This window comes from Bos taurus, chromosome 17 (genome assembly GCF_002263795.3).
Source record: "Bos taurus isolate L1 Dominette 01449 registration number 42190680 breed Hereford chromosome 17, ARS-UCD2.0, whole genome shotgun sequence".
In the NCBI taxonomy this organism is placed as follows: Eukaryota; Metazoa; Chordata; class Mammalia; order Artiodactyla; family Bovidae; genus Bos; species Bos taurus.
In genome coordinates, this window is record NC_037344.1 from 64404147 (window position 1) to 64423090 (window position 18944).

The following is an 18944-nucleotide window of genomic DNA, read 5'->3' on the forward strand; positions in this document are numbered from 1 at the left end:
TCCCTCTAGGGCAGTGAGTTAGACGGAGGGTCAGGCCTGCCTGCTCCGTCCCGGGGCAGGGGTTCCCCAGCAAGTCCACGCCGAGGGCCAGCCCAGAAGTGGGCCCTCCCTCGTCTACACTGGTTTACACCAGTGGTTTATTTAAGTGTTAAAAAGTTTTTTAAAAGATGGTGGTCACTCTGAAGTCCCCTTTGGCAGGTGGACCCACGTGTGAGTCCCAAACCTGACAGCTGGGTGTTCACCAACTGTAACCCCAGCAGAGCTGTGTCCTCAGCCCATGGGCACGAGGCAGCGAGGTCGCAAGGTTGTCTGGTGAGGTCTGTACAGTCACAGCCATTCTGTCCACCCTACGTGTGACGGTGTTGTACAGGCGTGGCCCTGGCCAAACAGTTGTGGAAAAGGCGGAGTTTGTTAAAGTCACTGTCACCTGATAGCCGGGGTCGGGGAGCTCAGGGCTCGTGTCAGCCTTGTTTGTCGCCTTTCACCTCTTGTGTTGGGGTGGTCCTAGCTCATGCCACCAGTTGTCGCTTTGGGAGGTCCATGCAGTGTTTGCTCTTCCAGGCGGGGGAAGGGGAGGACCCAGCTCTCTCTGCTGCCTCGCGCCCTGCAGCGCCCCAGCGCCGCCACCGCCCAGGCTGAGAACGGCCCCGCCACCCCAGCCACCACTGAGGCTCCCAAGATGTCCAATGCCGACTTCGCCAAGTTGCTTCTGAGAAAGTGAGTGGGACGGTGCGAGAAGGGAAATGCCTTACTTCACGCTGGCCGGGAAGACACCTGGTGCCCAGCAGGGCCCTGGCCATGCAGGGCCAGGTGCAGGGCGCGGCCATGCGCTTCCTCTGGTTTAGGCAGGACTGGAAAAGGGTGTCCAGGGAAAGAGGCTGTGAGTGCTCCCTCATATTGAGGGCAAAAGGACGAAAACCACCACTCCACAGGCTGGGTGCAGGGTGCAGTTTTCTGAGATACCTGTGTGTCTTGAAAGAGCTGAGAAACAGAAGTGAAACTCGAACACACTGTTCTGAGACCCACTTGTCCAAGTATTTTTGGCCAACTCTGGTCCCTTTTTATAAGACACTTCTGTACACCCTGCACAGCACATGTGCCCGTCACTCTTTTAATTTTTAAAAGACAAAATGGCAGATGCTAGTAATTCACCAGAATGGCCTATTTTAGTAAAGGGGTGGGGAGGGGACGTCACTTAAACAACATCTGATGGAGTTTTGTTCACGGGGGCTGTGCGTTTTTATATTATGTATTTGTAAATGACTTGTCAACCCATTGTTTTGTTTGCCTCAAAGCAAAATATCTGTGACATTTGTTTTGTGTAGGAGCTTTGCGCGCCATCTGTGTGGCCCACTTTCTTTGCCTAGTGACTAGTGAGCTGTGTTCTTTGTCTAAATACTGAGTTTCAGCCCTTTGGTTTTGTTTAAATACCATGTCAAGTGCAAACTTAAATTCTCTCCATTTAGCTTTATTAAACTGAAGTTCTCTTAAAACCATCTTGCAAAAAGGTACTCAGATGTGTGTTCAAACATGTACTTTGAAATGGGTGTACCTTGCTTTACCTGATAGATGTGTAAATAGACCTTTTATACGTCAAATCCGGTTGTTCTGCTTTAAACCATTTCAGCTGTGAGACCTCCAGTTTACAGCAGTTCAGCGCCTACAGCTTTTCTACCCCTCCTCTTTTATCCAGCATTTATTCCTTTGAAAGTGACGTTGCCAGTTCAGTAGGAAAACTGACTTTATAAAGGCATTCTGGGGAAAAATATTGGAATTCTTTCCTTGGTGATGAAAAATTGGCTCATTTATCTGTCTTTAAAGGTTTTATGCATCAGTCAGGCTTTACTGTACTTTTTAGTGTAACATTTTTAATGGACCATTTGAAACAGGGAAGTGGACAGAATAGTAAACTAAACCCCATACGCCTGTCATCGAGCTTCAGCCTTGCTCAGCCCGTCTCCGTCTCCACCTCTCCCCTGTACCCCCGGGTCCCACAGGGAGACCCCAGACATCACAGCGCCCTGTCATCGAGCTTCAGCCTTGCTCAGCCCGTCTCCGTCTCCACCTCTCCCCTGTCCCCCCGGGTCCCACAGGGAGACCCCAGACATCACAGCGCCCTGTCATCGAGCTTCAGCCTTGCTCAGCCCGTCTCCGTCTCCACCTCTCCCCTGTACCCCCGGGTCCCGCAGGAGACCCCAGACATCACAGCGCCCTGCTATTGGAGCACCTGTCTACGGGTTTAAAGACCATGGTTTTATCGTTATTTCTAGAAACATGAGTAGTGTTAATGTCAGCCATCCAGACAAATGGCCAATTTCCTATTGTTTCAATAATAACCCTTTTAATCTGTAGGTTCTCTGTACCTCATCTTTTACACAGAACGCTTGTTAGGTGTTTTTGAATTCAGGCAGCAGCTTTAAAGCTGTTGGAAGAGCCTGTGTTCTCTGGGGGTGGCTGGCCGTCCGCTCCGTGTAGAGGCCTGTTCTGTGGGTGAGAGGCTGTGGGTCAGGTGGGACCAGGGGGCCGTGAGCCTCCGCTCTCAGTCCAGGTCACAGGGCACTAGGTGACGGTGGTGTCCTCCTGCTGTTCCAGTCCTCTGACCTCACTTCGTCCTCGGGTGTACACAGAGCTCGTTAGAGGTGGGCCTTTCAGACTTGAGTGGGACCCCATTTAGGTGCAGGCTGTCGACTGTTCCAGAAACAGATTTTCAGGAACATAGGAGTGGGTTTGTTGTCCCCGGCTTGGCAGGGGGTGAGGGGGGTGGGGTGGAGGAGGAACTGATGGTGAAGAGATACATGAAAAACCATTTCAGTCACTTCAGTCTTTGTGCAAGGGCAGTGGTTCATCCTGTTGGCATACCAACCAGTTCTCTCTCTCTCGTGACGTTACCGTCTTGGGTCTTTCTTGTTTTTCTCTCTCAACAATACAGGGCTAAAGTTCTGAAAGAGTCCCTCCTTCATCCCTAGGACAGATGGGAACATCTCTTGAGGAAGGTAGCAAGGTCTTAGGCATTTATGTAACAAAATACTTTATTAGTAATTTCTTAAAATAACACCCTTCAAATATAGCTAAAGTGCAAATTTCTCCCTCTAGTACAAGGCAAGCCCTTCAGTCAGGCTTCCTTGGTGTGCTTACAAAGAGCAAAACGGTAGAAGAGTTAAGGTTTAAGAAATATCTTATGGCATACAAATAGAAAAATATCTTTTATCAAGGTTTGAATAACTCATTTGGGGCCATTTCATATATCTTTTCACTTATCTTTTAGAAAACTACTCTGCTTGTTATACAAGTAAATAACTGTAGAAACACTTACTACATCAGAAGAGGGTCTTCATTACCGTCAGGATCTGAATTGTCTCCTCACCCAACACTCAGTGGGCATTCACCCTCATTCAGACGCTGACAGCCCAGTGTTGGACATCACCGGCTCGGTCCCCAGAAAGGGGCTCGGTGGTGCCCAGCCTCTGGACTGAACAGCAGCGGTTGTGTTGGCATCTGTGTCAGGTAATGACCGAAAAGACTCTGCCTCCGTAACGACAGTGTGGGTGTGTTACATGTAACATTTCATCTTTTTACAAGTTGCTAGAAAAATAAGGCCACGCCAAGACAATCTATGCTGCTTCCCCCGAGGGGACAGGGGCCCGTGGGGCCGGTAAATAGACGAGAGGGACGCATCCTGGCTGTGGCTGAGGGTGTTTCTTGGTTCCCACAGTGCGGCGTCCTAACTCATCACAAACGCTTGTCTGGCACTGACTTGGCATCTGTCTTCTTTGATGTGTCCTAACACTTGATTTGCAGCAGGATTTAACTGTTGGGTGACAAACCCAGAGAACCTTTAGACTAAAACATCTGGTCTGAATTGGTGCAAATATGAGAAACATCAATAGAAACCAGGCTAGCCACACCTCTTCTTAGAGAGACAGCCACCTCTAGGACCAGAGTTTGGAAACTGTGGCTCAAAGCATGTTCCTTGGACTAAGCAAGGTGTCTAACTAGAGACATGGTGAATGCTCACTTCCTGTCTCAGAAATCTGCTCTACCAGTAAGATTAGTCACAATACTAAGCTCTCTGTCGGGGAGCCAACGCCTGTAAGAAAGAAAGCTTTCAATCCTTTCTCAACTGCGACTGGTCCTCCTCAGCCGTGCGTCTCAGGGAGGCACAGACCCTCTCAGCCGGTTCCAGAAAGTGCTGGAAGGAGTTACTCCTCCAGGGCTCAGCCCACACTCCTCCCCTTAGTGCAAATTTTGCTCCAGAACCTGTGTTCTGGTCACACGAGCATGGATGCCCCTGAAGCCGCTGGGACCACCCCAGGGGTCAGAGCCACCAGCAAACACCACACGTGTGCCAGGTCAAAGGAAAATAAATAACTTGGCTCAGTTATAAGTTATCTTGGGGGCAAGGCTTAATAATTTAGTTTTCTTCTTTAAAGAGACATTTGGAGGTAAAGAATGTTTTCAGTTTCTTACCCATCTCCTCCTGCTCTAGGAGATGACTAGGTTTCTAGAAATGTGGAGTTTTTTTTTCCTCCACTGGGACATCCCTTGCCACCAAGGAGGGATTTATAGTGTTAGGGCTTCACTGGCAGCGTCTCCTTGAACCCAGAGTGGTTGGGTCTGGCCTCTGGCAGTGCCACCGGGTACTCTGTGGTGGCGAAGAGCAGGGTGTCCAGGGTGGTCTCCGTACACTTGGCAATGAAGCGGATGAAGGGCCTCACGTCGCCCTCGTTGGCGACCTCCAGCACGTGGTAGTACTCAGACCGCTGCTCCTTGCGGATGGTGATGGGCGGGTAGCCCGCCTGCATGAGGATGAGGTTCATGAGCAGGCGCGAGGTCCTGCCGTTGCCGTCAATGAAGGGGTGGATGTAGACGAGCTTGTAGTGGGCCAGGGCCGCGAACTCCACCGGGTGCAGGCTCATGGCGTCCTCAGAGTTGAGCCACTGCACGAACTCCTGCATCTGCTTCTCCACCTCCTGCGGGTGGGGCGGGATGTGGTGGCCCACCAGGACCTGCGTGGTGCGGAAGCGGCCGGCCTCTACGGGGTCCACGTAGCCCAGCACCCGCCGGTGGATCTCCAGCACGTCGCCAATGCTGACGGAGCCCACGCGGGACAGCAGCGTCGTGTTCACGTATGTCATGGCCGCGTGCATGCCGATGACCTCGTTCTGCTCCTCCAGGCTCTTCCCCGGCACGGCGTAGCGCGTCTCCAGGATGTGCCTGATCTCCGAGAGCGTGAGGGTGTTGCCCTCGATGGCCACTGTGTGGTAGATGTGGTGGTAGTACGTCTCCTCCATCACCCGGCGCAGCGCGGAGTTGCCCTTGGGGATGGACATGACCCTCTTCACTTTGCTGTCGATGATGCTGAAGAAGCGCTGGTCGATCTCCTCCACCAGCGGCAGTGTGCGGTCGCGGTTGACCAGCGCCTTCTCATGGTGGGGCGAGATGGTCAGCGCGCGGGTGTACAGGTAGTCTGCCTGGATGATGTCCTTGTCCTCCTCCGAGAAGATGCCGAACTCGTTGAGCGCGTCCACAAAGCCCGGGTCCATCTTGAGGGCGTGCAGGAAGAGCTTGTGGGCCTTCTGCCGCTTGCCCTGCCGTTTCATCTCCAGGGCCTGGTTCAGAGCTGCTTTGGCCTCCAACTTGCCTGCTAGAAAAGAGCCAGAGGCCCGGGTCAGGGAGGATGGGGGCAGGCAGAGGACGTTCAGGGGGTATATCACCTGGGCTGTCTCCCCCACAGCCTCAGGGCCCCCTCCAACCAGGCTGTACCTGCCCTTCCGTGTGCCTGTGCAGACAGGTTTGTTCTCTGCAGCCCCGTGGGGCCCTGGGCTGGTCATTGTCCACTCAGTCCCCAAGCCACTCCCTACCATGCGGGCATCAGCTGGGTGCCCTGGCCCACTCTGAGCAGTCATGTTCCTGGAAGGCCGCAGTGCCCATCAGGAGGCCCTCCCCTACAGCTGTTCCAGCTCGCAGCCACTCTAGTGACTTCTGGAGGTACGGACCCTTCTCCCTGCATCCACCCGGCCCCTTTAGACCCTGACTGTGAGGGGCTCCCCACTGCTGCTAGGCCCTGGGGGGCTTCCTCATCCCTGGACCTTTTGACCTAACGGTTTTCAACCAGACCCTCCATTACACCTGGCCCTTTGCTGCCCTCCCACCTTCAGTGCCAGCCACATCTACTGGCTGGCTTTTAGTTCAAGGGTGCAGCGCCCTCCTACCCTTTCCACCTGGATCACTCTCCTCTCATACCATCTTCCTCAGATCTCTGCAGGCGTCCCCTCCTTCAGGGAGCCTTCCTGGCGTGCTCCCTTGGCTCCCTGTGCTCCATAGCACTACCCGAATCTTGGCCACCTATCACCTTGTCTAGCTTGGAGCTCAGGGCGACCATGTGCCCTGCACACAGGACATAGCAGGCCTGCTGAACACCTGTGGGATCAATGGTTGTTGAATGGCCAGTCTTACCTGGAGAGGCCTTGGTCTTGACCGCCAGCAGCGCCGCACCCCTGGAGGTGAGACTGAGCTCCGTGGACGGCCTGGTGCACTTGATGACAGCGGGCTGTGCCCGCTCCAGCTTGCTCCTGAGCAGGTAGAAGCCCTTGAGCACAGTCAGACAGTGCTCTTCCACGGTCCCCAGCGGCAGCAGCAGGGCCAGCAGGGAGCCCAGCACCATGCTCAGCAGCATGGCCCACAGGAAGCGGCCCCAGACTGAGACCCACTTTGGTTCAGTCACTGCCATCACCGAAGCCATCGACATGAGGGTCATCTGGGCCCAGGGGCAGGCCCCTTGCACACATCCACAGGGGCCTGGGGGAGAGCGGGACCTGCAGGAGGTGAAGCAGGGGAACGACACCTTCAGGACACAGGTTTGGCTTCAGCAGAGTCTCAGAGACCTACCCCCTCACCCCCACGCCTCTTAACTGACGACCGGGGGTGGGGGCAAGGCGAAGATGGGTGCCACGTCCAGGGTGGTGCGTCTGAAAAGGAACGCTGCTGCCGCTCAACACTTACTAAACACTTGCTGTGTGCCAGACCCCGTGCTGAACCCTGGTGGCAGCCTCATGTAATCTCTCCTGTGGGCTTCAAGCAGAAGCCTGGCTCTGCAGCTGAGACAGGTTCAGGGAAGTGAAGGCCCTTGCCCAGAGGCACCTGGACAGCAAGTGAGGGCTTTGGGACCTGAGTGCAGAACCCATGGCTCTAGTCTCCCCACTTAGGCACAAATCTCTGTGGCCTCAGACCCGACACTGGGTGTTCTGGATACACAAGACACGTCCAGAACAACTAGGGCAGTTCTGAGGCTCGTTTGAGGAGTACAGCTGTTTGGGGGCCTGATTTAGTGCCACCTGGGCAACCACCTCCCCCTGCTCTGGCCCTGACATTACCCACAATACTGTTTCCCGCTTTGGCCTTCCTTTTCTGGCCTGTCCAGCAGGCATCTGGCCTAGAGTTTGGGCAGTCTTAAAGAGGAACTCAGGTTCTGGGTCTGAGACCCTGACTGCCCTCTGTGACAATGAGCAGGTGCCTGGGGCTGGCAGTGGGAGCGGAGGAGTCCAGTCTGCAAGCACCATCATGCTAACAATAAGCATTTGTTAGGCAACTATGGTGTGCTGGGTACTGAGCTGAGTACCAGCTGCGCCTTATCTCCCCCCTCATCATCCCACGGAGGTAAGCTGCCCCAGGCATTAACTTTTCAGCTGAGGAAAACTAGCACACTGATTAAGTCAATAACCAGACGACCCACAGGAAGTAAACAGGCATCAGGAAGGAATCCCCAGTGCATCTGTGTCTAGAGTACCTAGGTCTTAACTCACAACCCGGGCCCAAGCACCTGCTCCTGGTACTAGACCAAGACCCAGAACTGATGACGTTTCAGGGGGGCCTGGCTTGTCGATACAGCACATCTGAAAGGCTTGGTACAAACTCTAATGGGGAGGTACAGAAGAGGTTGCGGGTCACTGCTCCGTCCAGGTGGTCGGGGCTCTCCGGCCGGGCTGCAGCTTGCCAGGGAGGAAGTGCGTTCCTGGCAGGCAAGAAATCTCAATGCTCATTAGCTAAGAAGAGGGAAACTGAGGACCTGAGAGGACACTGAACTAAGGTCATCCTGGGGACCCGCCCGTTCCGAATCCCACCCAGGGTTCACTGCCCCGCTGCTCCCTTCCCCACCCACCCCACGCACCCCACCCTCACCTCGCGCCGCTGCGGGGCCCTGTTGCCGCCTTCTCAGGGCTCGCAGTCTTGGCCGGCGGCCGGCTCCCAGGACCTCCGCCGCCGGCCCGTGGCCCCGCCCTCGGCGACTCGCCATTGGTCGGCCCGCCAGCCTCTTCGCAGCGGATTGGCTTTCTCAACTTGTCGGCGTCTCGCATTTCCGGGTCCCTGCGTCGGCCTCCGCTTTCCCGGGAAAGACGCGCCGTGGGCCACTCCCATTGGCTGACTCCTGTATCGGTCTCGTGCTCGAAAGAGCCAATAAGCAATAGGGAGGGCGGGGCCAGGGCGACCAGCGGGAGTACTGGGCGCGGGGAAAACCCCCGCCTAGGCGGTTTTGGGGCCTTCTGGGTAGCAACTGGGAAGCGATGTTCCGATTGCCTTTCCCTTAGGCCCAGGGGAGGATGAAAAAGGGCCCTGGGAAGGAGGGAACCTGAGTTTCCTTAGGTGTAGAATGAGGAGGCTGATGGTTTAAACCTGTGTCTGACTTCCCAGCCCGCATTCACAGCCTGGTCTCTGCTATCAGGGCTGCCGGCTTCTCTCTCTCACCTTCTTTTCCTCATAAGTTTTAAGTTTACATACTCTTGAGAAGAGCCAGCCTGGTTCTCCTGCCGCCCGGTGTGGACAAAGAATGTTGCCTGCCATTTTAGTAAACAAAGAATGTTGCTGCCTTTCCTGTAAACAACAGACTATGGCCATCCCAGAAGCCATCAACCGGCTGCCCAGAGGGTGTGTCCTGAGGGGAATTCAGGATGGGGAAAAATAGGATAGGGGGCCCAGACAGTTCAGATGCAATCAAAAGAATAATTTCAACGAGCCTAGATTCTTCCACCTTCTCATATAGAGGAGAGCACTAAAATCATTAACTTGAGGTGTCTGTTTTTGTGATTAACGGTCATGTTTGGATGTTCAACTGCATCTCTCCCCCACCACCCCCTCCACACGACCCCAGCAAAAACTCATCCTAGCTCCTTCCTTACCTGTTTGGAACAGTTCTTCAGAGCTGAGAGACTGTGCATTGGGCCATATAGTCCTCAGTAATGTGCCCGAAGAAAACAGCTTTGAAGTTGTATGGTTTCTGTTTTTTTTTTTTTTTTTTCTTCTTCAGTTGACAGAAGTTTTCCTTGAAGCAGAGAGCTGAAACCTCCATCTTAAGTCACAAATATTGACATTAAACATACAGGATGTATCCAGAAATGCTAAGCTCTAAGTACATGAGGTTAAAAAAAATTGTTACTACTACAGATTCTGAAGTCAGAGAGACTTGGGCTTAAATTCAGACTCTGTCACCTCCACTCTGTGTGTCCTTGGGCAAGTCTCAGTTCCCCCATTTGTAAAATGGGGGCAACAGCCTGCCTTGCCTTTGCCCTGAAGTTTGGGATTTGCAGAAGCCCTGGCACCAAATCAGCTCCTCTTATCCCATGCACAGCATGACAAAATGCTGAGAAGCTGAGGTTTACAACAAACAGGATTTATTCAAAAGGCAGCCAAGTGAGGAGACAGGAGAACAAATCTCAGATCCTTCTCTCTGAAAGCCAGGGGCTCAGGGTATTTACTTGAGTTTCTCTTGGGTTTCCCTTGTGGCTCAGCTGGTAAAGAAACTGCCTGCAATGTGGGAGACCTGGGTCCAGTCTCTGGGTTGGGAAGATCCCCTGGAAAAGGGAAAGGCTACCGACTCCAGTATTCTGGCCTGGAGAATTCCATGGACTGTATAGTCGATGGGGTTGCAAACACTGAGCGACTTTTTTAACAGGAGGGAAAGGGGTAGGGCACAACATTTGAAAGAATGACATAGCCCAAGGACACAAGATAAACCAATTAGAATCAAGTGGGACCAAGATGGCAGACAAAACTAGCCCTTGATCCTCAATCAGCAAGTGAAATGACACACCCAGAGGTGCCAAGACAGTTCCAAGGCACTGTCAAAAGACCAAGAAGTGGGCGGTGGCCCAAATCCTGGAAATCTCCACCCCTTCTCAAAAATGGGTGGAATAATCCTCCCACTCATTAGCATATGAAATTACCCAGCCTATAAAAACTAACCATGCCACATTTTGCACCGCACTCGCCCTTTGCGATGGCCCATGCTCTATCTGTGCTGGGCTCTATCAGAGTGTGCTTATCTCTATATCTGAATAAATCCACTACTTACCTATCATTTTGTCTCTCACCAAATTCTTTTTTTTTTTTTTTTACCAAATTCTTTCTGTGATGAGACATCAAGAACCCGAGCTTCATTAGGTCCTGAAACCAGGTACCATGGGTTTTGGCTGGGTTTGAGTCCCAGCCATGTGTATTTAAGTTCCAAGCAGGGTTTTGGCTGGATTTGAGTCCCAAATATTGTTTCCTTGGGCTCCAAAATCACTGCAGATGGTGACTGCAGCCATGAAATTAAAAGCTGCTTGCTCCTTGGAAGAAAAGTTATGACCAACCTAGACAGCATATTAAAGAGTAGAGACATTACTTTGCCAACAAAGGTCCGTCTAGTCAAAGCTATGGTTTTTCCAGTAGTCATCTATGGATGTGAGAGTTGGACTATAAAGAAAGCTGAGCACCCAAGAGTTGTTGCTTTTGAACTGTGGTGTTGGAGAAGACTCTTGAGAATCCTTTGGACTGCAAGGAGATCCAACCAGTCCATCCTAAAGGATATCAGTCCTGAATATTCATTGGAAGGACTGATGCTGAAGCTGAAACTCCAATACTTTGGCCACCTCATGCGAAGAGCTGACTCATTTGAAAAGACCCTGATTCTGGGAAAGACTGAAGGCAGGAGGAGAAAGGGATGACAGAGGATGAGATAGTTGGATGGCATCACTGATTCAATGGACATGAGTTTGAGTAAACTCTGGGAGTTGGTGATGGAAAGGGAGGCCTGGCGTGCTGCAGTCCATGGGGTTGCAAAGAGTCAGACACGACTGAACAACTGAACTGAACTGAGTCCCAGTTATGTGGGTTCAAGTCCCAAGCAGGGTTTTGGCTGAGTTCAAGTCCCAGCCCCATGGGTTTGAGTCCCAAACTGGGTTTAGGCTGGGTTCGAGTCCCAGCATGTGGGTTTAAGTCCCAATCTGTAGTAAACGATTTCACTTTCACTTTCAGGGTATTTATGAGATGAATAAAGCTGCTGGGTGGTTGGAGGCATGGGGACCATGGGGCAGGTAACTGGAAGAAGGCGTGAAAATGATGTTTCTGTGCAGGCGTAACTAAGCTCCAGGCCTCCACACATTCAAAAGGTCACAGAGGGACCCTCACCATGCCCAGGTGAAGGGTGGGTGATCCTAACCCATCTCAACCAGCTCAGTTCAATCTAGACACAACTGACTCCGGCTCTGGTAAACATCTTATTGTTTAGCTACGGGCACTTGTGACACGTAGCAGAGTCCTATGGTCCTTCTCCCCATGCCCCCTGCCTGCCTTTTGTCCGTGGAGAAACTTTCACCAAGAATGAGTTTAATCGGAGAAGTGAGAAAATGCAGACACAGAGGAAGAGAGTCCAACAAGATTAAATAATAGCTTTGTCATTATGCACAGTCAAGGACCTTTCGTGGGCTATAGATAATATTCTAAGTCATATCTTATGAGCTGTCTGATAGATACTGAAACCCCCACCAGTGGAAGAAGTTAACTACCTGATGGCCAAATAGCCATGACATAAGCTGCCACAGTTCCAAGAACTGGCCTCAAGAAAATGGGAACAAACCGACCCTGGACCTGAAGATTAACTGTACTTAAAACAATCAAAATGATGCTGGTCAGACTGCCATACAACCAGTTTCAAGATGACTGTCGGAGCTGACGGTGCTGTTTCTACGTGCAGCCCCCTTCCTCCACCTGTAGAAGCTCTTTCCCACTGTTTGTGGTGGGTGGGGGTGAGAAGTCAGCCTGTGGACTGAAATCCTTCCTCCACCACCCTGGTTGCGGGCAACAAAAATAAAGCAAACTTTTATTCCATTAGTGTTGCTTCTTTATCAGCTGTTGAGCAGCGAACAGTCCATGCTCCACGTTGAGTTACGCTTGGGGGACACACAACTCTTAAAATGACCTTAGTGGAGGCAGATGAGATAGATTCGACCCACGGTTGCCCCTATTTTTGGATCATTCCTTAATCTTAATAAAGGCAACAACCGTTCTGGCTCCTTCTTGCCGAGAAGGGGTATAGCTTGATGAATCAAACCATGTAGCACCATTCATTTGAAAATATTCTCTTGTTCCCAGATTCGAGTCAACATTTTGATCCCAATAAACAATCACCACCTACATACCAGCTGTCTGCATTTATAGGCCCAAGATTGGTAACTGAAACCGCAAAGATGTAGCCTGAGGGGGAACACAGAATGCCAGACATTTGAAGCTCCAATACTTTGGCCACCTGATGCAAAGAACTGACTCATTGGAAAGGACCCTAATGCTGGGAAAGACTGAAGGCAGGAGGAGAAGGGGACAACAGAGGATGAGATGGTTGTATGGCATCACCAACTCAATGGACAGGAGTTTGAGTGAGCTCTGGAAGTTGGTGATGGACAGGGAAGCCTGGCGTGTTGCAGTCCATGTGGTCGCAGAGTTGGACACGACTGAACGACTGAACTGAAGTTCTTATGGAAGGAACATAGCCTGGGAAAACTGAGTACAGTTTCTACAATATCTTGACCAAGTAGAACCTTGCTGGGGCCAGACATCAGGGTCTTAAAAAAAAAAAAAAAAAAAATCCAAGCAGAGGGCCTTCCCTGGTGGCCCACTTGTTAAGACTTCACCTTCTAATGCACGAGATGTGGGTGTGATCCCTGGTCAGAGAGCTAAGATCCTATAGGCCTTGAAGCCAAAACACCAAAACAGAAACAATATTATAATAAATTCAATACAGACTTAAAAAAAAAAAAGTCCACATTAAAAAAAAACAAAACAAAACATGACTTTAGAATCTAAGATCACAAGGAGAGGACCAAATTTCAGCTTAGTCAAGAAAAAACCAGGGGACAGGAAATTTTCTTATTAGCCCAATATATTGCTTGTGGAGGGAGAAGGAAATGGCAACCCACTCCAGTATTCTTGCCTGGAGAATTCCATGGCCAAAGGAGCCTGGAGGGCTATAGTCCATGGGGGTCACAAGGAGTCCAACATGACTGAAGCGACTTAGCATAGCCTTGCTTGTTAAGACAAAGTGAAGTTAGGGAGAATCAGAAAATTAATGAGAGGCACAATCAAGGAATCAGCATGATCCAATGCAGAAAAAAGATTTTGGATGACATGTCCAATAGCTAGAGAGATGAGCACTTTTCACACTTTGGCCCAAGTAGGTAGTCGCTGAATTGTCCTTCCAGACCTGGGAGGGTAGAAGCCAAGAGAAGGTGTAACAAGAGAAGAATCATCCTGGTAACCTAATGAGAGAGTTAATTCTTAAGGTAGGTTGATAAGGAGTCCAGGGCCCTTGAGGAGGAGAAAGGGGTCTGGGGTTCTCAAAGAGGAGAAAAGGACATTTTTCCCCCCTACATTGCTTGGGCTTCTTTGGTGGCTCGGCTGGTAAAGAATCTGCCTGTGATGTGGGAGACCTGGGTTCAATCCCTGGGTTGGGAAGATCCCCTGGAGAAGGGAAAGGCCACCCACTCCAGTATTCTGGCCTGGAGAATTCCACATGGGGTCGCAAAGAGTCAGACCCGACTGAGTGACTTTCACTTTCACTTCACTTTTGTCTTAGTCACATAAAGCGTTTTTTCTTAAACTCTGAGTTGTTATGACAATAGTCTTTAAGACTAACTTGCTTTAAGCCCAGAGCTCATGATTACACAACAAAACAACTCATCTTGCTCAAGGGTATGTTTTTCCTTAAGCTCTGGACTAATGAAAGTTATGACCAACCTAGACAGCATATTAAAAAGCAGAGACATTACTTTGCCAACAAAGGTCCGTCTAGTCAAGGCTATGGTTTTTCCAGTGGTCATGTATGGATGTGAGAGTTGGACTGTGAAGAAAGCTGAGTGCCGAGGACCAGCCCCGGCTGATCCAGGGTATTCGAAGGAGAGACGGCATAGGCGAGGATCAGGATACAATAGCTTCAATTAGATATTAATTAAAGATATAAAGAGTAATAGAATAAGGATAGCTCAGTAGGAAAATTCAGTGGAGAAAAGAGGCTGAGTAGCTTGGTTTACGCGGGAGACCAATAAAACTTCAAGACAAGAAGTTTGCACCACTTACGTAGGCCGCAGGCGTCCTTCCGTTCTCCCGAAGGAGAGGAGACACTGAGGCCTCCCCGGTCGGATCTTAGAAGCCCAGGCATAATTAGTAAGCATGGTGGGTTCCGCGCTCCAGATGGAGACTCAGCCAGAGTGGGAGAGAGAGCGACATGGGGAGACCAGTACTTCGAGAAACTGATCCCAATTCTTTATTTTCCATGGTCTACTTTTATACACTGAGATGTTATGCAAAAGTCACGCGGGGTCAGCAGTCCTGACTTTTATCAAAGTCAGGTGCTTCATACAAATGTATACAGAGGTCTTAGGGGTGTTACATCATCTTCTGGCCAGGGGGCCTGCTGACAATTTATGACCCTCTCCTTGTGACAGCGGTCAGTCAACCAGGACACTTATTTCTCCAGGGCTGATTATTCTCAAAACAGACACCACCCAAATAAAGTTACATTCCTACAGGGTGAGGGTGTAGTGGGTTTTAGTTAAGGAAAGAATTTACTTAGCCTAAGGTCTAACGTGATTAATATCAAAGGTTAATTCTATATATTCATTAATGTGTGTAAGGGCAGGGGATGTGGAGACTTAGCAACAAACATTGGCTCAACAAATGAAAAACCCTTCACCAACACAATTTCTAATCAGCCCATTATACTTATACTAATAGTTTTCTAACTTCTCTAAAGAACCTGTTTTTAGAGGGTTTAAAGCATCTCGTGCCTCTCACGGTTGGGAGGCTGTGAGCAATCACATGTGGCCGGACAAGCCTGTCAGGCAGGCTAGAGAACCTTCAGAGGAGTTTGTAGGTTAAAACACTCTTGTCACACCCAAGAGTTTTTATTGACTGGAGCTCTAGGTTAACTCCTTCTCCGAAAGAGGTGGTGGGGGACAGCCACCCGTAAAGTCAGAGGTGTAGGTAAGAGCACAAAGTAGTAAAGTAGGCAGGCTCTGGTTATGGGGGTAGACGCTCGAGGATTTCCAGGGGGACTCCTGAGGCTCGATCCCGCCTTTGCGTATGTCGAGCCTCCTTCCTCATGACCTTTGTCACGGGCGGAGTACCTCACTCTGGCCCCCAACAGAGCCGAAGAATTGATGTTTTTGAACTGTGGTGTTGGAGAGGACTCTTGAGAGTCCCTTGGACTGCAAGGAGATCCAACCAGTCCATTCTGAAGGAGATCAGTCCTGGGTGTTCATTGGAAGGACTGATGTTGAAGCTGAAACTCCAATACTTTGGCCACCTCATGCGAAGAGCTGACTCATTGGAAAAGACCCTGATGCTGGGAGGGATTGGGGGCAGGAGGAGAAGGGGACGACAGAGGATGAGATGGCTGGATGGCATTGTCGACTCGATGGACGTGAGTTTGAGTGAACTCCGGGAGTTGGTGATGGACAGGGAGGCCTGGCGTGCTGCAATTTATGGGGTTGCAAAAAGTGAGACATGACTGAGCGACTGAACTGAACTGGACTAATGATTATGTAACAACAATGTGTCTTGCTCAAGGACACATATCTCCTTCTTAACAAGAAACTTCTGACTAAAACTGTTGTCTTAAGATGTCTGTTGTGGGAGTGGGTCTGGTGAAAGTATATCAGGCCTTGCTAAGACTGGCAAGCAGGGCACTGTCCTTCCCCCTTCTGCTGTCTGTGTCAGAAGATTTCTCTGTCCCTCTTTATAATTTAATAAAACTCTGCTACACAAAACCTCTTGAGTGATCAAGCCTGGTCCCTCGTCCCGAAGTTAAATCTTTGGAGATAACGAATTTGACATCATTCACTGAAAGCTATCACTAACAAATTAATTAAACTGCACTCTGGGACTTCCCTGGTGGTCCAGGGGTTAAGAATCCACCTGCTAACGCAGAGTACATGGGTTTGATCACTGCTTGGGGAAGATCCCACACGCCTCGGGGCAACAAAGCCCATGTGCCACAACTACTGAGCGTGTGCGCTCAAGAGCCTGTGCTCAGCAACAGGAGATATTAATGTTTGGTAGAAACCAACACAATTCTGTAAAGTGATTAACATTAATTAAAAAACAAAAAGAGAGACGCCACCGCAGTGAGAAGCCCATGCACCGTAATTAGAGAGTAGCCCCTGTTTGCAGCAACTAGCGAAAGCTGGTGCTCATCAACAGAGACAGTGCAGCCAATAAATGAAGAAATACAATTTTAAAATAATGATAAATAAAATCTATAAAAAGAAAAAAAGAATCTGCCTTGTAATGCAGGGGACATGGGTTCAATTCCTGGTCAGGGGGTCCAAGATTCCACATGCTTAAGAGCAGCTAAGCCTGCGTGCCACAGCTACTGTGCCCGCGGGTCACAATGAAAGATCCTGAATGACATAACCGAGACTGGCGCAGCCAAATAAAACAGATATTAAGGAAAAAAGCAAATTGCCTTCTGAGGATTACCAGAAGGCAATTGCCACCTCTGCAGCAATTGCGCTCACCTCAACTTCTTTCTCTCAGCTTCTTTCTGAGAAGAAACTTGAGATTCCATAAGGGGCTCCCTGCCCCCTTGCAGAAGTCAGTGGAACTTCTGGAACCAGCCAAGCTTTGGATGATCTTGGTCCTGGTTTTTCTTCTGTGGCAAGCATGGTTTGTGTTTCCCCATCATGTTCCTCATAAGGTCTGATCCAGAGAGGATGGAGCTGGTTTTCCGGATGTTTATCCTTTAAGGTTTCAGTCTAGAGGTTCATTGTCTCCTCTAAGAGCTTCCTAAATGAGTTTCGCTATGAGTCCAAAGTCGGGGATCTGAATGTGGCAGAACCCAGCCATCCCCCCAGGACTCCCCGTTAGTCTAGAGCTTCCTTTCTGTCCGGGAGCAAGTCTCTCTATCCCTGTGAGAGTTCAGAACCAAGTATTTCACAGAGGGCTGAGAACTCTGCCTCTCTCTTGGACACCGCCCCCCCCCCCCCCCCCCCCCGCCACCCTCCACCGCCACAGCCTCTTTCAATCAAAAAAGTTCAAAATTGATACTCTATTCTGGTCTGAGGCATTTGTTTTATTGGACATCAGAGGATTGTCCACAGCACTGGAGCAGGGCTCCCTCCTTTGGTGGAAGGCGCCTCAAATCTTTTGCCAGAATTTCTCCAAACTTCGTGGGAGGAATTTTTAACCCCCTCAGGAAGCAGTGTCCTCGAGTAGCGTTATTTAACTCTTGCATCTAGACTTTCCTATCTGACAGCAGAGAGTGGAAATCTCCATCTTAACTCACAAATATTAAAATCAAACCTGCAAGCCATGCCCCAAAGTGCCAGGCATTAAGTAGTTGTTAGCAGTACAGATTCTGGAGTCAGGGAGACCTGGGCTCAAATTCAGACTGTGTTCTCTCCGCTCCATGTGAGCTTAGGCGAGTGACTCCAAGCCTCAGTGTCTCCATCTGCAGAATGGAGGCAACCTTCCTTCCTTTTACCCTCGAGTTGGGGATTTGCAGTAGGCTGGACACTTTAAGATCCGACCTCCTTCCTCTGTGACTCACAAATGGAGGCAACCTTCCTTCCTTTTACCCTCGAGTTGGGGATTTGCAGTAGGCTGGACACTTTAAGATCCGACCTCCTTCCTCTGTGACTCACACTCCCCCTGGGAACCAGTTCCCAGCAGTGGCTGTGTCACCAGTGGAGTCAACAGCCCTGGGTTCAAATCCCAGCTCTACTACTTGTGAACTGAGTTGCATTAAGCTACTGTCTTGGCCCCATGGACTTCCCTTTTGGCCGCTCCAGTCAGTGGGGACAGGGCCCACTGTGCTTTGGTGGGTGTCAGCCTGTTTCTAGTTTAGGGAAGCCATTGACCCAGAGCACAGAGGGACGCGTCCAGGTCACTGTCACAAAGCGGGCACACAGCAAGGTGAGGGACCCAACAGCTCTGACCCTGGCCCTCTGGGTCCCTGTTTATATCTGCTAACTGGCCCCCATTTCCACCAACTCCCCGCCCTTGGCATGGGGTGGAGCACTTAGCAGAGGTTGAGAAATCTTGTGGACTTGAACAAGAAATATCGGAAGCAGGACAAACCATGGAGTGTTCAGGAAGCACAATCAGGATGGTGGTTATTTCTTGTTTCTCCCTTTTGAACAAAGGCCATGAACATTATTACTTCCCCTTGAATCTCACTTTGGATGGTGCAGTGACGTCCTTGTAAGAAACCCTCCCCAGAGGAGGGCCTTCTCGGACAGCTAATTATGGGGGACAGCGGATGGAGTGGAAAGCGGTGAGGCTCTGGGCTGGACAGATGTATGTATTCAAGTGCAGGGTCCTTCACGTCCTGGCTGGACGACCTTGAGCAGGACACTGACCCTGTCGCTGAGCTGGTATCACGGAGCTTGTGAACCCCATCCCCTGCCTGGCATAAGGGGATGTAATCACCTGCTTTTAAAGACATCATCCTCTCTCCCTTCCTTGGAACACCAAGTATAAACTCTTCAATGAGCTAGGACCGTGGTAGCAAATCTGGAAGCCATACAAGAACCAATAATGAGAAATACTGCCTGGGAATGAGACACGAGGGAGAGGTGGGGAGTGTGGAGAAAGTGAGAACAGTAGTCCCAAGTGGGCAGCGGTTCTCAGCTCTAGCC

The 18944-nt window shown here is 50.4% G+C and overlaps 2 protein-coding genes across 6 annotated transcripts in view; one reads left to right on the top strand and one right to left on the bottom strand.

Annotated features, from left to right (window-relative positions):
• SART3 (spliceosome associated factor 3, U4/U6 recycling protein) overlaps positions 1-1496 on the top strand; it is a 41097-nt gene extending 39601 nt beyond the window's left edge. For both annotated transcript variants that reach the window (XM_024977081.2, NM_001101860.1), the window contains 1 exon segment: positions 562-1496. In XM_024977081.2, the coding sequence (XP_024832849.1) occupies positions 562-721 (160 nt within the window). In that variant the 3' untranslated portion in view covers positions 722-1496.
• FICD (FIC domain protein adenylyltransferase) lies at positions 1448-8232 on the bottom strand. 4 transcript variants are annotated; one of them, XR_812335.4, is made up of 4 exons: positions 8179-8232; positions 6457-6815; positions 4468-5644; positions 1448-2962 (listed from the first exon to the last, which is right to left on the bottom strand). XR_812335.4 is itself a non-coding variant. In XM_010813888.4 (3 exons), the coding sequence occupies exons 2-3, from the start codon at positions 6755-6757 to the stop codon at positions 4569-4571; spliced, it is 1374 nt and encodes a 457-aa protein (XP_010812190.1). In that variant the 5' UTR covers positions 6758-6815; positions 8179-8232; the 3' UTR covers positions 3012-4568. The 4 variants fall into 4 exon arrangements, 3 of the variants coding, with proteins under 3 accessions (XP_010812190.1, XP_010812189.1, NP_001192455.1); XM_010813888.4 differs by lacking the exon at positions 1448-2962 and having other exon boundaries at positions 3012-5641; XM_010813887.4 differs by lacking the exon at positions 1448-2962 and having other exon boundaries at positions 3012-5644.
• Positions 8233-18944: the final 10712 nt, after the last annotated feature.

Bases quoted from the DNA above. Each gene is read 5' to 3' on its own strand.
- FICD (XM_010813887.4), bottom strand. From the start codon at position 6,757: ATGACCCTCATGTCGATGGCTTCGGTGATGGCAGTGACTGAACCAAAG. The intron at 5,645-6,456 runs GTAAGACTGGCC...GCTCTTTTCTAG, and splicing joins CAAGACCAAGGCCTCTCCAG to CAGGCAAGTTGGAGGCCAAA.